At 45.7% G+C, this 22,309-nt stretch overlaps 1 protein-coding gene across 4 annotated transcripts in view; it reads left to right on the top strand.

Annotated features, from left to right (window-relative positions):
- The window catches only part of FAM169B (Protein), a 98,597-nt gene extending 81,270 nt beyond the window's left edge, over positions 1 to 17,327 (top strand). For 3 of the 4 annotated variants that reach the window (XM_084975526.1, XM_084975513.1, XM_084975518.1), the window contains exons 6-8: positions 5,041 to 5,223; positions 8,316 to 8,447; positions 14,402 to 17,327. In XM_084975526.1, the coding sequence (XP_084831652.1) occupies positions 5,041 to 5,223; positions 8,316 to 8,447; positions 14,402 to 14,403 (317 nt within the window). In that variant the 3' untranslated portion in view covers positions 14,404 to 17,327. Of the gene's footprint in view, positions 1 to 5,040; positions 5,224 to 8,315; positions 8,448 to 13,027; positions 13,123 to 14,401 lie in introns of all 4 variants that reach the window. The other variant, XM_005659772.4, reaches the window with a different exon arrangement.
- Positions 17,328 to 22,309: the final 4,982 nt, after the last annotated feature.

The following is a 22,309-nucleotide window of genomic DNA, read 5'->3' as shown; positions in this document are numbered from 1 at the left end:
TATAGTATGCGGTCTTCTGCATCTGGCTTCTTTCACTTAGTTTGGTATTTTTTGAGGTTCATCCAAATTGTAGCATATATTAGTATTGCATTCCTTTTTATTGCTGAGTAATGTTCCATGGGTATGGCTATACCACATTTTGTTTATGCATTTACCAGTATCAATTCCAGTTTGGGACAATTAGAAATAATGCTCATGTAAACACACATACATGTCTTTATATGGACATGTTTTCATTTCTCTTGGGTGGGTTCCTAGGAGTGGAATTGGTGGGTAATTTGATAACCATATGTTTTAAATTTTTAAGAAACTGCCAAATTATTTGACAAAGTTTCTGTACCATTATATATTCCCAGCAGCAGTATGTGAGGGCTCCATTTCTCCATGTCTTGTCAGCACTTGCTTGTCTTTTAGACATTTTTGTAGGTCAAAAGTGGCATTTCATTATGGTTTTAATTAGCATTTTTAAATGACTAAAGATGTTGAGTATCTTTTCATTGATTATGAACTGTTTGTATGTCTTCTTTGAAGAAATGTCTATTTAGATCATTTGTCCATTTTTAATTGGTTGTTTATTTTCTTTTTGTTGAATTGTAAGAGTTCTTTATATAGTCTGGATATGTTTTTGATCAGAAATGTGATTTTCAAACATTTTCTTGTGGCCTGTGGCTTGAATTTTTATTTTCTAAGTGGTGTCTTTTGAAGTACAAAAGTTAATTTTGTTGAAGTCAGATTTGCCAATTGGTTGTGTCAGTTGATGTTGAAGCTAAGAACTCTTTGCCTAACCCAAGTTATGAAGGTTGTCTTCTTTGTGTGTGTAGTGTGTGTGTTTGGATTTTTTTTTTAATAATGATTTTTATTTTTTCCATTATAGCTGATTTATAGTGTTCTGTCAATTTCCTGCTGCACAGCAAGGTGACCCAGTCACACATACATGTATACATTCTTTTTTCTCACATTATCATGCTCCATCACAAGTGACCAGAGAGTTCCCTGTGCTATACAGCAGGATCCCATTCCTTATCCATTCCAAAGGCAATAGTTTGCATCTATTAATCCCAAATTCTCAGTCCCTCCTACTCCCTCCCCCTCCCTTTTGACAACCACAAGTCTGTTCTCTATGTCTATGACTTTCCTTTCTGTGGAAAGGTTCATTTGTGCTGTATCTTAGATTCCAAATATAAGTGATATCATATGGTATTTGTCTTTCTTTTTATGACTTACTTCATTCAGTTTGAGAGTCTCTAATTCCATCCATGTTGCTGCAAATGGCATTATGTCGTTCTTTTTTATGGCTGAGTAGTATTCCATTGTGTATATATATATATATATACACCACATCTTCCTAATCCAGTCATCTGTCCATGGACATTTGGGTTGTTTCCATGTCTTGGCTGTTGTGAGTAGTGCTGCAATGAACATGTAGGTGCATGTGTCTTTCTCAAGGGAAGTTTTGTCTGGATATATGCCCAACAGTGGGATTGCTGGGTCATAGGGTAGTTCTAAGTATAGATTTCTAAGGTACCTCCATACTGTTCTCCATGGTGGCTGTACCAGCTTACATTCCCACCAACAGTGCAGGAGGATTCTCTTTTCTCCACAACCCCTCTAGCACTTGTTATTTGTGGACTTATTAATGATGGCCATTCTGACTGGTGTGAGGTGGTATCTCGTGGTAGTTTTGATTCGCATTTCTTTAATAATCAGGGATGTTGAGCATTTTTTCATGCGCTTGTTGGCCAGCTGAATATCTTCCTTGGAGAAATGTCTATTCAGGTCTTTTGCCCATTTTTCCACTGGGTTGTTGGCTTTTTTGATGTTGAGTTGTATAAGTTGCTTGTATATTCTAGAGATTAAGCCCTTGTCCGTTGCATCATTTGAAACTATTTTCTCCCCATTCTGTGAGTTGTCTTTTTGTTTTCTTTTTGGTTTCCTTTGCTGTGCAAAAGCTTGTCAGTTTGATTAGGTTCTATTGGTTTACTTTTGTTTTTATTTCTGTTGCTTTGGGAGATTGACCTGAGAAAATATTCATAACGTTGATGTCAGAGAATGTTTTGCCTCTGTTCTCTTCCAGGAGTTTGATGGTGTCTTGTCTTGTATTTAAGTCTTTAAGCCATTTTGAGTTTATTTTCATGCATGGTGTGAGGGTGTGTTCTAGTTTGATTGCTTTGCATGCAGCTGTCCAGGTTTCCCAGCAATTCTTGCTGAACAGACTTTCTTTTTCCTGTTTTATGTTCTTGCCTCCTTTGTCAAAAATTATTTGACCATAGGTGTTAGGGTTTATTTCTGGGTTCCCTATTCTGTTCCATTGGTCTGTATGTCTGTTTTGGTACCAGTATTAAACTGTTTTGATGGCTGTGGCTCTGTAATATTGCTTGAAGTCTGGAAGAGTTTTGCCTCCTGCTTGGTTTTTGTTTCTCAGAATTGCTTTGGCAATTCTGGGTCTCTTGTGGTTCCATATAAATTTTTGGATTGTTTGTTCTAGTTCTGTGAGATTGTCTTCTAAGAGCTTTATCATTTTAACTCTTTTTTTTTTCTTTTGTCTCTTTGCCTTTTCTAGGGCTGCTCCTGCGGCATATGGAGGTTCCCAATTGGAGCTGTAGCTGCCGGCCTATGCCAGAGCCACAGCAACACGGGATTGGAGCCACATCTGCGACCTACACCACAGCTCATGGCAACACCGGATCCTTAACCCACTGAGCCAGGACAGGGATCGAACCCGCAACCTCATGGCTCCTAGTCGGATTTGTTAACCACTGCGCCAATGATGGGAACTCCATTATCATTTTAACTCTAGATCCATCTTGAGTTATATTTTTATATGATGTGAGGTAAGGGTCCAGGTTCATTAAAAAAAAATACTAATGCTGGCTTCTTTTCTGTCCATTTCATTCATTCATTTGTTCATTTTTAAATTAATTAACTAGTTAATTAATTTTTGGCTTATGGATGTCCAGTCATTCTACCACTGTTTGCTGAAAAGACTGTCTTTCTCCCCATTGAGTTCTCATGGCATTCTGTAGAGATTCATAGTGTAATAGTTCACATCTGGACTCTCAGTTCTGCTCCTTTGATCTCTATGCCCATCCTTATACCACTATCACACTGTTTGATTACCTTAATTGTATAAGAAGTATTAAATTGGATGGTGTTAAACCTCCAACTTTGTGCTTCTCTTTTTTTCAAAAGCAGTTTTGCTTATCATGGAGACATTACATTTCATGTGAAATTTACTATCGTCTTATCAAATTCCACAGAAAAAGCCTGCTGGGATTTTGATAGCACCAGCATTGAAATTATAAATTAGTTTGGGAAGAATTGCCAACTTAACAGTATTGAGCCATCCAATCCATGAACATGGAATTTCTCTTCATTTATTTAGATCCTCTTTAATTTCCCTTAGAATGTTTTGTGGGTTTCAGTAATTAAGGCTTGTGCTTCTTTTTTTAAATGTATTCCTGAACATTTACTTCTTTTTAATGCTGCTGTGAGTGGAATTGTATCTTTATTTAATTTTAAACTTTCTTAGCTTTGGAGGATTTCACTATTTAGGGAACATTGCTCTTACTGTCTGTAAAAGTTGAAAGTTATATAATTCCAACCCAGTTGGTGCTGTCATTTCAGGCTCATTGAGGGTGAAGCCTAAATGCTTTACAATTAACCATCTCAAGTCAGTCATAGATTACCATGCTTGCTGATTGTAGATTATTTTTTTCATTCGTTTTGGGCACAAAACCAGTTATTGATTTAGCTCACCATTCTTTTGGTTGGTGATTTCATCAAGGCTCAGCTGGATGGTTTTGTGCTCTCAGCTGGGCTGGCCTGTGTATCTGCGGTTACCTGTCCCCCTCACTCTTAGGACCAGCTAGATGTCAGCTGTGACTATGGGAGGTGCCTGAGCCATGTTTTTCTCATGGTGGCAGACTAGCCCAGGTTTGTTCTTATGGTGAGCGGTAGGGATCTAAGTAGCAAAGGAGGGGCCCCGGACCCCATGAGGCCTAGGCTCAGAACAGGTGTGCTCTTGCCAGCCTTGTTTTTTGCTCTAAGTGAGTCACCAGGCCAGCTGGTTGGAAGGGGAGAGGAAAGAGACCCCATCTCTTAATGGGGAGAACTTCAAAATCACACACAAAAGTATGTGGAAATAGGAAGGGGAATAACTGTGGTCATTTTTGCAAATAGTTCACTACAGCAGCATGTGACTTTGCATTTCAGCCTGGCTAATTAGATTTGGAATCATTTTTTGTTTGTTTGTTTGGGAAATTACCTTCTGAATCTTGGCAGGCGCAGATACCACCTCTTCCAGTAGGAGCTGTATATAGGACATGTTTTTTTGTCTGGGACTGCAGGGCGTCTAGGGCATCTAGGGCACTTGTGCAGTTGGGACCTGAGGAAAGTGATATAGTCAGGTCCATGTGGCATTTTCCTAGCTCGGGTGACAATAGAGGTGATTGACTGCAAGGCCAAGTTCCTATTGTAGAAACAGCAACTGCACTGCTTACAGTAAAGTTCAGTTCAGGGTGGAATAGTGAAAAGGGTACCGGCTATTGTCTCTCTTGCTCTGCTGTACCAGGGTCATTGATGTTTTATGAGAAACAGGACTTAGTCTCTTTGGGGTAAATGTACTTTATTGTAATTGGACATGGTGAGCTGGAGAGTCCCCATCCCTGAGTTCAGGGTGAACTTTGATGTTGCCCAGATGCTCCTCTTTGGCTTTGGTGGGGGGGGGGGTGTCTCTGAACTGTACGCAGTGAGGGGAGGGTCTGAGGAGTCTGGATGCATGACAGTCTTGCCCTGCTCAGTCACCCAGGTTTACTTTTCAGTTCAGGACAATAGGGTTAGGGTTAGACTAGTGGCAATGCTCACAGCACTTAACACGTGGGCTGGCCAGTCAGTTGGAGAGCTGGGGGTCTGGAACCATCTGCTGTTCTGTCTTCAGTGGTCTAGTTTGTGAGGCTGGCCCTGCTTCCAGGTGGTACCAGTGAGCTGACCAAGTGGGAGTCCAGCCCAGGAGACAGTGTGTGTCTCTTGCTTTCCCCACAGGCAGCCTGTGTGGCGATGGCACAAGTGCATGCTACCTGCTGCCTGTCTTTGACACTGTGTTCGTCAGGAGGAGCCACCGCCGCCAGGGTCTGGGCCTGGCCATGCTGCAGGACTTCTGCCAGACCTTCCGAGAGGATGAGGCCCTGGGCATCAGCTGGCCCATCTCCCCTGCCATGTACCAAGGTAAATCCATTGGGTCAGGGAGCGGTGCTTGAGGAGTGGTGACGGCTAACTCATGTGCATTTCAGGTGACTCTGGGGCCGGGAGGCCCCCTGGAGCTCCCAGCATCATGACACATCTGTGGGTTTTTTGCTTCCTTCTGAGAAATCTCCAGTACCAACGAGACTTTAAGCTTGATCACAAGGGGCTGACCTTTCCCAGCCTGAGAAATGAGTGAGTTTAGAAATAATAAAAAACAAATCAGCACAGCATTAGAGAGAAGAATCCAGGAAACTTCTGCCATGATGCCCAGGCCTCAAAGGAGGACCTCTGCTGTTTCCTGAAGGTTATAGTTCACCACTGAGCCCTTCCAGCACGAGCCACAGTCCAGGAACAGAAGGGGAGACAGGCTCTGGGTGGACTGAACACTGGGCACCTGTGTGGCTCTTACTGCCAAAGATGGCTCCCCCATCCATTCCCGTCTTACTGAGTCTCAGCATTAGTCAGGGTGCCCCAGAGGAATGGAGCCAATAGGGTGTATATGTGTATAGAGAGGAGAGATGTATCATAAGGATGTGGCTCAGACAATGGGGACACTGAGATACACTAAGATCTACAGTCAGCAAGCTGGAGACTCAAGACCACTGACTTTGTGGTTCCAGTCCCTATGCCAACAAGCTTGAGACCCAAGAAAAGCTAGTGTTTCAGTTCGAGTCCCAAGACAGGAAAAGATGAATGTCCCAGCTCAGTCAGTCAAGCAAAAGAAGCTCCCTCTTGCTTGTGGGTGGGTCAGACTTACTTTTTGTTTTAAAGTCAGGCCTTCAACTGATTGGGTGAGGCCCACCCACACTGGGGAGGGCAATCTGCTTTACTCAGTCTATGGATTCCAACATTAATCTCATCCCAAAACACCCTCATAGACACACCCAGCATAATGTTTGACCAAATGTCTGGATACCCCCTGGCCCACTCAAGCTGACATAATGTGAACTATCATAATCCCCTTCCTCATTCTCGAAGATAAATCTTTGCCAAAGGAAGTTCAGAAAGCTCTGATGTTAGATGTCTCACTCCAGGTCAGCAAAAAGTAGAAGAATCTGGGGAGCATCTCCCAGGATCCACTGGTCCCCCATCAAGCACTTCCACCCTACACTGGCCCCGTCTCATTTCTTGTCACACAGATGCTTTTGGATCCTTACTGTTGAGTTTCCAGTGTCCTTATGGTGTGAGAACAACAGATAGGAGAGAAAAGCTGGGAAAGGCAAGGAAACTTCTGTTGCTCTGAAGTCATAAGAAAAGCAGGAGAAAACATATTTTCCTCCAGTGGGTTTAGTCATTTCTCTGTATTTTCAAACTCTTCATGTCTCATGAAACTCTTGAAGCTCTTGAATTTCTGCAAAGGGCTTGCTGTGCTGGTTTGTTGGAAAGTTCTGGAACCCCGGCACTGGTCCTCTGTCCACACTCTACATGCTGTCTTTCTCTCCTCTCATTCTCACTTCAACTCTGAGACCTTCGTTCGAGTGTGTTGGCCTCAGACCAGTGTGGCAGAGACCCTTATGAGGGCTTGTGTCTCCCCCTGGCAGAGCAAGAAGATCTGAAGGTACTGATTCTGAATCATCCTCGGGGGCTCAGCTGCCCAGCTGAAGGTATTGGACCTCCAGCTTCTGTATCACCCTGCCTGTGCCTGGGTTTGTGAGTGAGCAGGCAGTATGCACACAAAGCAGCAACTGGAGCCTCAAGACCTGGCCAGGTGTGGCTACTGCAGCTTCACTGACCAGTTCTCATCCAATACAGTCCTGCCCTTCAAATGGACAGGAGGTCCTCCTGCCCAGAGCCCCAGGCTTTAGCATCCTCTTGAAGCTGCACCTCTCTCCAAGAGGAGAGAGCCCAAGAGGATGTTCTCGTCTGGATCCTGGCCACTCCTAAACCAGCTCAGGCTACCAGGACCCCAGGATTCCTGCCAGGGGCTGCCAAGGGCCCGAGTGGACTCTGTCCCTGGATCTGTGCCCCTAAGGGCAGATCATGCTACTAGTTTGCACATCCTTAGGTCCCAGGATAGCCACTGATGGGCTGTAGGTGGAACGCAGGCATGGTGTCCACATTTGCATGCGCAGGCTCCTTGCAGCGCGTGGGGAGTTGCGTGGGTGGGGAGGCGGGCGGGCTGCCGGCTGGGGGCCAGTTCTCTTGGCATCGCCACATTCTGATGCAAAACTCCAAGGAGTCCAAGAATTCTAAATTTGAAGCTGGCTTTCCCTGTGGTTAGGAAGTTATATTTGTCAAGATAGGGGAGCAGAACATTCTCTCTAGCACACGGCTAGCTTGGCTTATACCTTTTGAGTACGGAGCATCATGTTCTGTGGGTTTCCGTCTGCGTTCTTGTCCTGGGCCTAATGGATCCCCCAGCACTTCCAGGACCAGGAGCCACTTCCCAGTCGGCTGAGTTTGGGGTCCTTCTGTGTGGAATGCTCGCCGTATGAACGTGGCATAAGCATCTTGAGGGCATTCTGGAATTGAGGCGTGTGTGGATGAGCTGGAAGTTTCTGAGGGAGAAGAGGGCTCTGGAGGCTCAGAGGGCGGACATCGCTGGAGGAGAGGACTTGGTGGGGTGATGTCATGGGCTGAATTGGGTCCCTTCTATTGTAACCCCCAATGTGACTTAATGTGGAGATGGGGCTTCAAAGTAGGTGATTAAGATTAATGAGGTCATACAGTGGAGCCCTGACCCAGTGGGATTGGTAAGAGCAGGTTCCAGGAAGAAGAGATTAGGACAGAGATGTACAAAAGGGAGAAGGTGTGAAGACACAGTAAGAAGGAGAGAGGTCTCAGGAGAAAGCAAGCCTGCTGACACCCTGACCTTGGAATTCCAGCTCCCCCCAACCCCCCACCACTGTGAGACAATAAATGTCTTGTTTAAGGCCCTCAGGGGTGGATAAAAGTGGGAGACAGGTGTGTGTGGATGATGGCAGAGGGGTTTGCATATAGCAGGGGCAGAGCTGGGCATGGGCCAGATTGGGCTGCAGGAAGGACAGCAGTGGCATGTCCGGGGATGCAAAAGAGGGCCTGTGTGCCCCAGGGCTGGGCTGCCTCCCTGACCCCATGCAACTTCTTCCCCTCAGTCTGCAGGAAGCTCCTGGCAGCCCATCCAGAGGATCGGGGGCGCCTGTGGGAGGTGGAGCCCCCAGGAGCCTGGGGCCAGCGTGGCAACATCTGGCTGAAGGTTCAGCTTCAACAGTCAAGACGTCCAGATTGTGAGTCCGGGTGAAAAATGTGCTCTTTGGTCTGGTTATTTCTAGCGTCAGTAATGGAAGCATAGATTCACTGGTGCGGGTCCAGTCAGGCCAGGCGGACGTTCTGATTGTTGCTACTGCAGGAACAGAGGGAGTGGGAATGGGGGTGGGGGGAGGGCGGCATCCTGACCTCCTTCCCCCTCCCTTCCTAATGACCCACACCTCCAGATACTCTTTCTCAAATAGATCTCCTCCAGGCGAGCCAAATCAGAAACTCCCTGGCACTGAGGGTTCCCTGTTTACAATCAGAAAGGATCCCTGAAGCACATAAGAGGACCTCTTACAGAAGGTCCCTTGAAACAATTGTTTCTAATAGGCAGTGTGTGCATCTGGTAAAAATGCTAAGACACACAAGGGTTTGCTGGAAGAGCGAGCTTGGTCCCCTGTCCTTTGGGGTAGGTCTCCCCCCAGGGTAGGCAGCGCCCAGTTGGCTGTTGGTGAGGGGCCTGCCCTGTCCTTGCCCTGTTTGATGGCAGGCAGCCCAGGCCTGTGGGTGCGCTATTGCATATGCAGCCCCTGTTCCAGACACACACACACACACACACACACACACACACACACACACACACACAACCTTCAGTGAGTTGGCGGTGGGTTTTTGACGGATGGTGTCTGTGCCCACTTGGTGGGTCTCAGGCAGGGATAGGAAGACCTCAAGTAGCCAGAGGGGTGCCCAGGGAGGCAGGTACGAGCATCTTGGGATCTCCATGCTGCTTTCTGGCAGTGATCTTTCCACCTTCCCTGAGTGAGGCCTGCTGAGGCCCCTCGCAGCTGCTGCTGGAGGGTGATGGGGAGGGGTGGGGGCGTGGAGCCCTCTAGACTGCAGGTGAAAGGGAGCCTGTGTCAATTAACTGGCCACAATGAAAGCCTCACTTTCATTCCCAGCCCCTGGCCCCTGAGGTCCCTGTAGGGTCTCCTGCCACTTCCGAGGCTGCAGGTGGCTCATTAGGGACCAGGTGGGCAGCTGAGATGCCAACTTTCTCTCCAGGTGGCAAGCTGATTCCCCTTAGGTGGTGACAAGGAACAGTGCCTGTGAATTTATTGATGATAATAGTGATAGGCTTTGCTCCTCTGGTGCCTTTCAGCCAGGAGGCTTAATGGATATTTACAGATATTAATGGGGTGACTGGGCACCCACGAAGGAGGCCATTGGCAGGGCTGAGACTGTGATCCTAATGAGGCAGTTAAGTGACTTGCCCTGTGGCGTTGAGAGTTAGAAATGCAGGGAAGCCGGCCCAGATCCCGGGTGCTTGGCTGGCCAGCCATGTGAGTTTATCGATGGACTTCCCAAATAAGCCTGCAGCCCCCACGTGGCCTGGCCTTGGTGGCTTGGATGTTGCAGTTCCTTGGCTGGGAATGAGGTTTAAAAAAAAAAAAAAAAAGGGCTTGTCTACCAGAATGTAGAAATCATGTGGAAATTGCACGGGCTGGAGGGGGCTTGCAGGGGAGGACGTTTTTGCATTAATTAGGAAGATGGCTTCCTCTGAGGAGAATTCCACTGGGGGTTATTTCAAGAGCTGAGAGTTGGTGTGGTCTGGTCAGAGGAAATGAGCTAGAATTCAGACGCTAGACCTGTCACTTTAAGTCACTCTGAGATGCACCAACTCTCTCCTTAAGGTGGCAAATGAGGCCACTTTCACAGAGAAGTTTCCAGAAGCGTGCCTGAGTCCCTTGAAGGAAGAAGGGTCATCATTATAATTAGGGATATAATTAGATTACTAAAAAGTCTATAATTTTTTTTTCTAAGTTGTGGTCGTTTCACTCCCTGTATAAATCATGGGCTAGTTCCCAGTTTTCACCCACACCTCCTGTCTCCCCCAGGGCCAGCAGTCAGGATTTTAATTCGCTCAGGAAGCTTTTCAGCCAAGCAGCTTCATCTTGTAACAATTTTGTCAGTTAGTGCTGACATTTCAGGTTTTCTCCCAGGTTGGCGAGTGCGGGCTGTAGATACAATCACAGATTAGCCCAGATGCTCTGCAGTTTCTCAGTTTTTAGTCTTTTCTCTACTTGTGGAAATCAGCCAATGTTAGCCCATTGGATTTCCCCACTGATCACCAAACAGTACAGATTCTGGGATCTTCTCGTCCCTGGAGAAGATCTCACTAGGTCACTTAACTTTTAGTTTTTAATTAATCAGTTATTCTTAGAGTTGCTTTCTTGACTTGTATTTTGCAAGCTCTATCTTTTGACCCTTCATCTCTGGCGTTATCTAGGAGGTTTCCTACAATTTCATGGGCCGCAGAAATAGAACTCTAAACAAGAAGCCTGGTGGGGCCAGTTGATTTTTACATTCTAAGGAAGGCAAGGGCATTTTATAACATTCTACAACATTCCAGCGGGAAATTAACTTCTCTTTCCACATGTTTTAAAATCTATTTTTGAAGTGGTGTCATTTGTGGACTAGGGCTTTTAAAGCTTGCACAGTCCTGACTGTTGATAACATCTGTGGCTTATAAAGGCCCTGAAAATATTTATAGGGTTATTCAGACCTTTGGAGAGAAGGAGTTTGTGGGAACATTTTTTTCTCTCTACACTCAGTTATATTTGAAGCCTTTGAAACGTACTTGACCAATAGGATCATAATTCTGTCTGACGTGACTTCCCTGTTAGCCTACACATGTTTAAGTTTCTTCCCTGGAGGAGATGTAATTGAATATGTCAACCGTCGATTTTTTTTTTTTTTTAACTACAAAAATGTTGCTGGAGGCAGGAGGTAATTGCACACAGATTTAAACATTATTTTTTTCATTTTTAGATTATATTTTCCTTTCTGTCCAGGTGAATTTTTAATAGATTCAGTTGTCATCCATAGGGAAAATACTTTTCTTCTATTTACATTTAGTTTTTAAAGCTAGAGGGCTGTACATAAAAAGAGGTGAACTATTTGGGCTAAGGAAGGGGTATCATTTTTCTCAAAGCCTAATGCTTAGCCGATTGCAGCTCTAACTTATTTCAGAGAGTTGGACATTATGTAGCCTAGTAGCAAGAGCAAGTTTATGATGGTGAGCTATGCTGGAAAGCGCCAAGAACAGAACCACCGCACTCTGTGGGTTTTTGATCTGATACTGCTCTTCGACAGGTTGTATGGCTCCCTCCTGTGGCCATTCTCTTCCACTGCAGTGCTGGATGGTAATTCTTAGCTTTGACTTACCTATGTGGCTGCTTCTCAGATTCTTATCCTTTTGAGTCCAAATTGGTGGGTTCATTTTTTTTTTTTAATATTGTACCTTCATTATATAGGGAAAAAATGCAAGTGAACATTTGAGAGCTATTAGAATGCTTTTGTCCATCGCATATAAAAGCATAGTTTTACATATTAGGAAAGGAGGAAAATTGATAATGGATTATCTGCCTCATTCTCATTCATTTTCTCATTTGTTCATCAGGTATTCATTCATTCATTTATTTATTCAATTGATTATTATTAATAGAGCATTTCTCAAAATCGGTTGCTATGCAGATGACAGGGCTATAGGAGTGAATAAGGCTGCCTAAGTGTCTGCAGCAGCTCATTTATGAGCTTACATTTTTGTGAAGGAAAGCACATAGGCAACTGCTCCTGTTTTATATAAAATCTTTTATGTATCAGGAGTTCTCACTGTGGCTCAGTGGGTTAAGAACCCAACATAGTGTTCATGAGGATGCGAGTTTGATCATTGGCCTCGCTCAGTGGGTTAAGGATCCAGCATTGCTGCAAGTGGTGGTGTAGTTTTCAGATGCAAATTGGATCCAGTGTTGCCATGGCTGTAGCATAGGCCTCAGCTGCAGCTCAAGTTCAACCCCTGGCCCTGGAACTTCCATATGCCACAGGTGAAGCTGTAAAACAAACAAACAAACAAACAAACAAACAAAAATTTATGTATCAGAGAGGACTAAAGAGGGCTGGTATTTTTAAGTGCTCACAGTTAAATTTTGCCAAACCAAATTTGGCTCCTTTATAAGGTCTGGAAATAAACTTCAGATACTCGTTTATATAGGAAACACGTAATACAATTATTTTTTTATTTGAAAAATGTGTTTCCTTCATATTTGCAGCTCAAATGGAAAACTATATATTTTATCCTAAGGTAAACCTTCTCTGAACCTTCCCCTACCATGCTCCACATATGGATTTGGGGGTATGCAAAGGTGCACAGTAGGATAAGAAAGTCACCCCCTTCCAAGCTGGTACTGATAGGATAGGAGGAGGAGGAGGGAGGCTGAATTAAGGCATGATTATGGCGTCTCTTACAAGTAGGAATTCCAGTGAGCAAAGAGGAATAGAATGGGAAACCCGACTTAATTTAATGCCTGAATTATTGGAAAATAGATGAAAATTCCAGCTCAGAAATGCTTGAGTGGAATGACTACTTCATGTCTCCCAACACCTGGCAGGTATTCCTGTCCTCGGGGGGCATGTAGCAGGTGTCAGGGTCAAGGTCAAAGGAATGAGTGGGCTCCATGCTTTTGGAAGGGCCCGCAGTGTCTTACTAATCTTTTGATTTTCCGCTCCCTTGGGAGCCACCCTGTTCGCCCATCCCTCTCTTGTTTGGGGATGGTAGTTCATCTGGAAAATCCCACGGAGGATGTGACCAGTCATGGGCAGACTTCTCAAGACGATGGACCCAGACGGTCCACTATTGGAGAAGACGACCAGGTATGATGATGGACATGGCCCTCTAGGACTGGTCACTGCGTCATCCAGGGTAGCTTCCTGAACGTCTCTGCTCTGGGCACCCCCCAGCCAGTGGCCTGTGATGTACACTGAGATCCTCTGAGCTGTGGTGGGAGGAAAGGCTGCTTCTGTTAGGCTTTTCATGGTCCTTTTCCCCCAGCTAGACAAGCTCCAAAGAAGCCAGAACTAAATGGAGAACACATGGGAATCGGCCGTAACTTCCTTGTGGAGGAAACACTGAAAAATCTGCATTTCAAATTCTGGGATGGGCCAGCATCTTCAAAGCAGAACAAATGTGTGGACAAATTTGGCTTTCTTGCCTCCCCCGCCCCTCAAGCCCAGAGGCTAGAAAATGGAATTGGGTTTTAGGATACAGGATGCCTCAGAGCAATGGCAGGGGAGAATCACGGGAAAGGATGTCTGCTGCATATTTCTTGGTGGCCTGTTGTCACTCAGTATTTTAGAAGGTTTTGAAGTAATATGACTCCACAGGTGTTTTCCTGAGGCCAAGCCAGACCTTTGTCTGCACAAGGCAATTGCAATGACATCCGTTCTCTGGCACGGAAGGGCCTGGGCTCGTGAATCCCTAAAGAATCGCCCGTGGTATTAAGCTGCAAAGCTTAACAGTTGCACTTTGTGGGGGATACTGCTTATCTTGGAGATGATTCTGGAGTAGGAGGCTCAACATCAAAGGCATAAGATGTCCCAGAAAGTGCTGGATCATCTTAGAAAAGCTGCCTGGTGTCTGAGGTCAGTTGTAGCCATCTGGCAGAGGGCGGCTTTCACGTTCCTTGGGTCGCAGAGAAAAGGCAGGCTGACTTATGACCCTATCAGGCCACCAAACCAAGTGTGTGCGCTAACCTCTGACTCTCCTTTTAAGCCTTGAAGGCCACTAGGGGAAGCCGGGGGGGGGGGGGGGGGGGGGGGGGGGGGGAGACAGGGTGGCCTGACGCCCATGGGCATGCATCCAGGGAAGCCTACACTTTGCAATGTTTAAAGTAGTGCCCCTTGGCTGTGTTCCTTCTTGTATCTCCCCCAGCCGAGCCTTCACTTCCTACCAGCAGATGTGTTCCCATCAGCAAATCTGCACTTGGAGCATCTTACATACAAAGCACAGAGTCCCCATGGCTGGCCTGGTGTTTGAAGCTGGCTTACCTGCTCTGACACTGAGCTCACAGAGCAGTGCCCAGCCAGCCCAGGACCCCCAGAGGGCCCCTGCAATGTTCATTGGAATGTTTTGTTGCTTCTTCTCTGATTTCAGGAGAGGATCAGTGGAGAAGAACTGGAGAATGATGGAGATAGTGCCAGGAAAGAAGCTGTGGGGTGGCTCAAGAGAGCCCGCTGGGCTGAGCTGGAAGGAATGGAAGCTAAGAGGACAGCGGAGGACGCTGGGCTGCCCGGGGGGTCTTGGCAAAAGCACACGCGGCCCAGCTCCTAACCCCTGACTCGCAGAGGCCCAGCTGAGTCTGTTGAGAGCCCACCTGGACCCACAGGGATGTGGGTTCGAGAGCTGCCTGTCACTCCACGCTCCTGTGGCCTGGAGCTGGCCTCTGTCCTTGCCGTGTCCTTGAAGGAGCAAATGACTGCACAGACCACCCTCTCTACCTCAGCCTGGATGTGTGGGCTCAGGCAATGGGAATTCTGAGACAGTAGTTCATGTAATCCCAACATGCTGGGAATCACTTTCCCAAGCTCAGATTTCAGAAGCCCATTCCTTAAACCTAATACAGTTTCTATTACTCAGGGTTGGATTTGTCAAGACTGCACTGGAGGAGTTCCCATCATGGCTCAGTGGTTAATGAACCCAACTAGCATCCATGAGGCCTCTCTCAGTGGGTTAAGGACCCAGCGTTGCCGTGAGCTGTGGTGCAGGTCACAGACGCGGCTCAAATCCTGTGTTGCTGTGGCTGTGGTGTAGGCTGGCAGCTGCAGCTCCTCTTCAGCCCTTAGCCTGGGAACTTCTGTATACCATGGTATGGCCCTAAAAGGACAAAAAGACCAAAAAAACAAACAAACAAACAAACAAAAAACTACACTGGAACCACATGAAGATGCCTCTTTAGCACAAGGAAGTGAAGCCAGGCCTAGTCCTGTCCACGTAGCAGAAAATCCCTCCTGGGTTTGCCCACCACAACCTGGCCCTACAAGCGAGACCCCAGATACCAGATGGGTTTCTAAGGACATACACTTCCTTTGTGGAGAAGCATCAGTGCCGTGGGAAGCTCCCTGAGGGAGGGCCAGGCTGCTGGCTGCCCACCCTGGGCCTCTGGCTCCTGTCTGGCTGACACATGGGAGGCCTCAGGGCAGCTCCAGGCAAACGCCAGCATCAACTAGCATCTAATTCACAAGGGAAGCCACCAGAGGGGGTTTTGGGCTGATGGTCCTGCTGGAATATTGGTGCCTTCAGGGGACAGGCCTGCACTAATAAAGGTGACCATGAAGCTAACTACTGGGCCTGCATGTGACAGTGGCCTCCACTTTCTACAAACCTACACAGCTCTGCTAGGGGCAGGTGCTCGGCCGCTGTTGGGGTTCTGGAGCTGAGCCAGGGACTCTCCCCTCCAGACGCCACTGAGTACGGGAGAGGCTGGAAGTGGCCAGTGCTGCTGGCCCTTCATGGGAAAGTCCAGTGCAGCCCTCTTCGTGAGGCCCCAGAGCCCATCTCCCGGAGGTTGGGGTAGACGCTGTGTGTAGTCGGCTCAGCCTCCCCTTTGGTCAGTAGGCTTCTTTCCAGGCAATCCGGTCAGGTCATCTTGGGGCAAGCAACCCAAGTGTCAGCCCTAATGTCTGGGGGGAATGCACATCTGATTGTATCGCTGAAGGTACCCCTGCTCCTTCTGTGGCTTAACACCGTCTTTGGAGCCTTCAGGGCTGGTCACAGAGGGCCTGCTGACTCTGCTCCAACCTCTGGGCATGCCTGCTTTGCCTTCTGGCCCCCAGCCACCAGGCTTCCCCATCCTGACACATCAGGGTCTGCCAGGGTGTGTACCTTTTCCCCCTCCCTCCTGCACACACATGTGTGCACACACACCTGCACGCATGTCAGGTTCGTTCTTGCTCATATGTCTGGTCTTGGCTCAGATCCCTTCCTGACCACCACTGCTTCAGGTGGCCTTCCCAGGTGGCCTCCAGGTACCAGTCACTTGCTGGGACTCCACGGCCTCCACCAGGTTCAGCTTGGGTCTGCTTAGTTGCCTCTTGTGTCCCCAGTGCAGAGCTGGCCCCTAGTAACTGGGGGGAGGGATGGATGGTCACAGGTCACCTTAGGAGAGAGAGTGACATCTGCCTTCTGTTCCTCTGCTGCTAGGCTCTGGAGAGGTGGATGGAAAGACAGTTTTAGATTTTAGGGATATGGTGAAGCTGGTTCTGGAGCCTTGGAATGGGGAGGAGACCACCAGTGCCAAGCGCTGGCAAGATACTCCCCTGCTGCTGCCCTGGTAGTCTGAGGGCATGTGTGGCAGGACCTCTGTTATCTCTTTACTTATCCATCCATCCAACCATCCACTTGTCCATCTCCCTGTCCCTCTTTTTCTCTCTCTACATCTCTCCACTCATCTCATCTGTCCATCCATCCATCTGTCCATCTACTCACCCACCCATCCATTTCTACCATTCTCTCTCTTCCTCCATCTGTCCACCCATTTACCTATCCACCCACTTGTCTTTCCATCCATCCATCCATCCATCCATCCATCCATCCATCCATCCATCCTGTTGTACAACACACATTGTGTGCTTGCTCAGGGCCAAGCCCTTTGCTGGGCACAGGGCATGTACAGATAAGTGAGGCATGGACCCTGGGTTCAAGGTAGCTGTTCTTAGGAAGGGTCTCTCCTGGAGTCTTTCAGTGCATTTGTCTCCGTTACACCTTTTAAAAAGAGAGACATGCCCAATTGAATAGAAAGAGAGTTTAGAGCCCCACATGGAGACTCATGCTGTCCCAGTGCATGTAGGTTCTCTGGGAAGGAGGCCCAACCTTACACATGGAGCCAGGTTGGGGTGGTGGTGGGTGGGGGGTGGGGAGGAATGTGATATGAGATGTAACCTTTAGATGTGAGCTGTGAACATTTTCCTGTTTGAGATAAATCATTGGTGCTTTGTGTTTACGTGGAAGTGGACGGATCTAAATGCCTCAGGGGTTTGATGAAGTTATTGTTCAATAAAAGAATCCTGCCAAGAAAGAAAAACTAATGTCTTTTTTGTTTGTTTTTTGTTTTGTTTTGCTGCACCCGCGGTATATGGAAGTTCCCAGGCTAGGGTTCTAATTGGAGCTACACTACAGCCACAGTAACTTGGGATCTGAGCTCCATCTGTGACTCACACCACAGCTCATGGCAATGCTGGATCCTTAACCCACTGAATGAGGCCAGGGATCGAACCCACACCCTCATGGATCCTAGTGGAGTTTGCTAACCGCTGAGCCACGAAAGATACTCCCGAAAAACTGATGTGTTGAGGCAGTTCATTTAAGGATGTATGATAACCGCTTGGTTTTAGAGGGAAACATGTTGGAGCTCAGAGCAGACCCTGTGTGGCAGGGCCCGGCCCTGTGGGCGTGGGGCTGTGTGCAGGGTCCTTTCCATGTGATGGACTTGCATAGGAGTGTCTGTGAGGCTGTGTGCATGGCGTGTTGTTTTATTAAATCACCTTTGCTGAACTTACTATTCAGATCCTTCATGTTCTTGCCTGTTACTGTATAATAGCTCTGAAGAGATATAATTTACAATCCATAAAATTTATTTCACTTAAAGTATATAATTCCATGGTTTCTAGTGTGTTTACAGATTTGTGCAACCACCACCATAATCAGCACCTCAAAAAGAAACCCTGTACCCCTCAGCCATCTCTCTCTCCACACCCCCCGCCCCCCCACCCCGGCATAGGCACCACGAATCTGCTTTCTCTCTATAGAGGTACCTATTGTGGACATGCCATTTAAGTGGGATCATATGCAACATGTGGTCATTTGCATTTTTTTTCACTTAGCCTAATGTTTTGAAGGCTCATCTGTGTTGTAGCATGTATCAGTATTTCATTCCTTTTATAGCAGAAGAACATTCCATTGTATGGATATACCACTTTAAAGAAAATCTGTTTCCTGGGAGTTCCCGTTGTGGCTCAGCAGTTAACGAACCTGACTGGCATCCATGAGGATGCAGGTTCAATCCCTGGCCTTGCTCAGTGGGTTAAGGATCTGGCGTTGCTGTGAGCTGTGGTGTAGGTCGCAGACGTGGCTCGGATCTTCTGTTGGTGTGGCTCTGGTGTAGGCCGGTGGCTACAGCTCTCATTAGACCCCTAGCCTGGGAACCTACATATGGCGTAGGTGCGGCCCTAAAAAACAAAGACAAAAAAAAAAAAATCCGTTTCCTGATTAATGGACTCGGGTTAATTTCAGTTTTAGCAATTATCCATAATGCTGCCATGAGCATTGTGTTTTTATGTGGACGTAGCCTTCAGTTCTCTTGGGTATATACCCAAGAATGGAATTTCGGGTCATTTGGTAACTCTACTTTTAACATTTTGAGGAACTGCCAAATTACTTTATAAGACAATACACCATTTTACATTTCCTCCAGCAATGAATGAGGGTTCCGATTTCTCCTCATCTCAGCCAGCACTCGTTGGTTTTTTAAAAACTGAATTATAGTCGATTTGCAATGTGTTAATTTCTTCTGTACAGCAAAGTGATTCAGCTATACATTTATATATGTATATGTGAATATACATATGTATGCACATTCTTTTATTATATATATTCTTTTCCATTACGGTTTATCATAGGATGTTGAATTTAGTTCTCTGTTCTGTATAGTAGGACCTTGTTGTTTATCCCCTCCATGCATTATAGCTGACATCTGCTAACCCCTACCTCCCACTCCATCCTCTCTCAACCCACTCCCCCTTGGCAACCATAAGTCTGTTCTCCATATCCGTGAGTCTGTTTTTGTTTTGTAGATAGGTTCATTTGTGCCATTGTAATTATTTAAGTGATTGCCTTTCTTTTTCTTTTGATTTGATATGATAATCTCTAGTTGCATCCATATTGCTGTGAATGGCATTATTTCATTCTTTTTTATGACTGAGTAGTATTCCATTGTGTATATGTACCACATCTTCTCTTTTAAAAATTTTTTTTATTATTCAATGAATTTATCACATCTGTAATTGTATAACGATCATAACAATCCAATTTCACAGGATTTCCATCCCACAGCTCAAGCACATCCCCCCACCCCTCAAACTGTCTCCTACAGAGACCAAAAGTTTTTCAATGTCTGTGAGTCAGCATCTGTTCTTCAAAGAAGTTCAATCTGTCCTTTTTCCAGATTCCACATGTCAGTGATAGCATTTGATGTTGGCGTCTCATTGTATGGCTGATTTCACTTAGCATGATAATTTCTAGGTCCATCCATGTTGCTAGAAATGCTGGTATTTTGTTCTTTTTAATGGCTGAGTAATATTCCATTGTGTATATGTACCACATCTTCTGGATCCACTCCTCTGTCAATGGACATTTAGGTTGTTTCCATGTTTTGTCTATTGAAAATAGTGCTGCAATGAACATCAGAGTACATGTGTCTTTGCGAGTCATGGTTTTCTCTGGATAGATGCCCAAGAGTGGGATTGCTGGATCAAATGGTAGTTCTATGTTTAGTTTTCTGAGGAATCTCCATACTGCTTTCCACAGTGGTTGCACCAATTTACAATCCCACCAACAGTGTACTAGGATTCCTTTTTCTCCACACCCTCTCCAGCACTTATTGTTTGTAGACTTTTGGATGATGGCCATTCTGGCTGGTGTAAGGTGGTACCTCATAGTGGTTTTGATTTGCATTTCTCTAATAATGAGTGATGTTGAATATCTTTTCATGTGTTTTTTGGCCATCTGTATGTCTTTGGAGAACTGTCTGTTTAGATCTTCTGCCCATTTTTTTGATGGAGTTTTTTTTGTTTTTTTTTTTTTTTTGGTATGGAGCTGCAGAAGTTGTTTATAAATTTTGGAGATTAATCCCATGTCAGTTGATTTATTTGCAAAGATTTTCTCCCATTCTGTGGGTTGTCTTTTCGTTTTGTTTAGGGTTTCCTTTGCTGTGCAGAAACTTTCAAGTTTGATTAGGTCCCATTTGTTTATTTTTGTTTTTACTGTCACTACTCTAAGAGGTGGATCTGAGAAGATGCTGCTGTCCTTTATGTCAGAGAGTGTTTGGCCTATGTTTTCCTTTAAGAGTTTTATAGTGTCTGTGTACCATATCTTCTCAATCCATTCATCTGTTAACTGACATTTAGGTTGTTTACATGTTTGAGCTATTGTCAGTAGTGCTACTACGAACATAGGGGTGCAGGTATCTTTTTGAATTATAGTTTTGTCCAGCTGTATGCCCAGGAGTGGGATTGCTGGATCATATAGTAACTCCATACTGTTCTCCATAGTGGTTGCACCAACTTCTATTCCCACCAGTGGTGTAGGAGAGTTTCCTTTTCTCCACACTCTCTACAGTATTTATTGTTTGTGGACCTTTTAATGATGGCCATTCTGACCAGTGTTAGGTGGTACCTCATTTTAGTTTTGGTTTGCATTTCTCTAATAATTAGCGATGTTGAGCATCTTTTCAATACACCCATTGGCCATTTGCATTTCTCCTTTGGAGAAATGTCTGTTTAGGTCTTGCACCCACTTCTCCATTGGGTTGTTTGGGTTTTTTTGGTTGTTCCTTCTTCTTATCTTTGTGATTTTAGCCCCATCCTAGTGCTTGAGTGTGAGTATCTTGTGATGGTTTTCATGTGCATTTCTCTGATGACTAGTGATGTGGACCATCTTTCCATGAGCTTTTCGGCCCTTTTCATGTCTTCCTTGGAGGCTGTCTCTTCAGATCCTCTGCCCATTCCTTCATCAGGTTGCCTTTTTTTTTTTTTTTTTGCTTTTTAGGGCCACACCTGTGGAATATGGAGGTTCCCAGACTAGGGGTCAAATAGGAGCTGCAGCTGCTGGCCTACCCCACAGCTGGAGCAACTCAGGAGACAAGCTGCGTCTTTGACTTACACCACAGCTCACAGCAACGCTGGATCCTTAACCCACTGAGCAGGGCCAGGGATCAAACCCACATCCTCATGGATACCAGTCAGATTCGTTTCCATGCCACAACAGGAACTTCTGGGTTGTCTTTTTTTTTTTTTTTTTTTGAATTGTAATAGTTCTTTATATATTCTGGACACAAGACTCTCATCACATACATTATTTGCAGATATTTTCTCCCATGCTTTGGGTTGTCTTTTCAGTTTCTTGGTGGTGTCCTTTGAATTGCAGCATTTTGATTTTTTTCTTTTTCTTTTTCTTTTTTTTTTTCAACCACATCCACAGCATGTGGAAGTTCCTGGACCACCACAGCAGTGACCTGAGCTGTTGCAGTGACAACATTGGATCCTTAACCCACTGTGTTGCAAGGGAACTCCAGCATTTTGAATTTTGATGAAATCCAGTTCATCTGTTTTTCCTTTGGTTGCTGTACTTTCGGTGTTGCAGTAGTAATGTTGTTTTATAAATGCATGTCCTTTTATTCCCATTTAAAGGGGGTTATTGGGAAGAACGTTATTCTATGATGAATATAAAAAAACCTACAGAGGAGTCATTACTTGGAAGAACACTGTCCCTGGATCCCAGGCTATGCCCTGTAGGTTGCTCCACCCCAAGCTCCAGTTAAGATCCAGAAATCCCACTGTGTTATATATACCTAAGAAACTTGGAGGCATATGTCCACATAAAAACTTTTACACATATGTTCATTACAGCATTGTGGGTAATAACCCCAAACTGAAATCAACCCCATAGATCATCAGTTGTAGGGGACAGACAAAATGTAGTATCTTCAGCAATGGAATATTCTTCAGCTATAAAAGGAATTAAGCAGTAATGCAGGGTATATAGTGTGAGTGAACCTTAAACACATGCTCAGTGAAGAAAACCAGAGGCAAAGGGGGCCAAAGTTTGGGAACTCGTGGTCATGTTTTGTTCTAGAAAGTCTTTGAGAACAAGCCCTTCTGCATGAAGAAGCAGTGAAACCAGTGGGTTGGCTCCCTCCAGAAACCAGAGAGGACCAACATATTATGAGACCATTTCTAAAATCCCCCTTTTCTGTGAGAAATAATATAAAATCTCTGCTTTTGAGTTAGT

Source organism: Sus scrofa, chromosome 1 (assembly GCF_054392235.1).
Source record: "Sus scrofa isolate SSC_HxYL_T2T_F1_AM1 chromosome 1, Sscrofa_HxYL_maternal_Yorkshire_Landrace_v2.0, whole genome shotgun sequence".
In the NCBI taxonomy this organism is placed as follows: Eukaryota; Metazoa; Chordata; class Mammalia; order Artiodactyla; family Suidae; genus Sus; species Sus scrofa.
The sequence above is the reverse complement of the archived record's forward strand: the minus strand, read 5'-3'. Positions and strand labels throughout refer to the sequence as shown.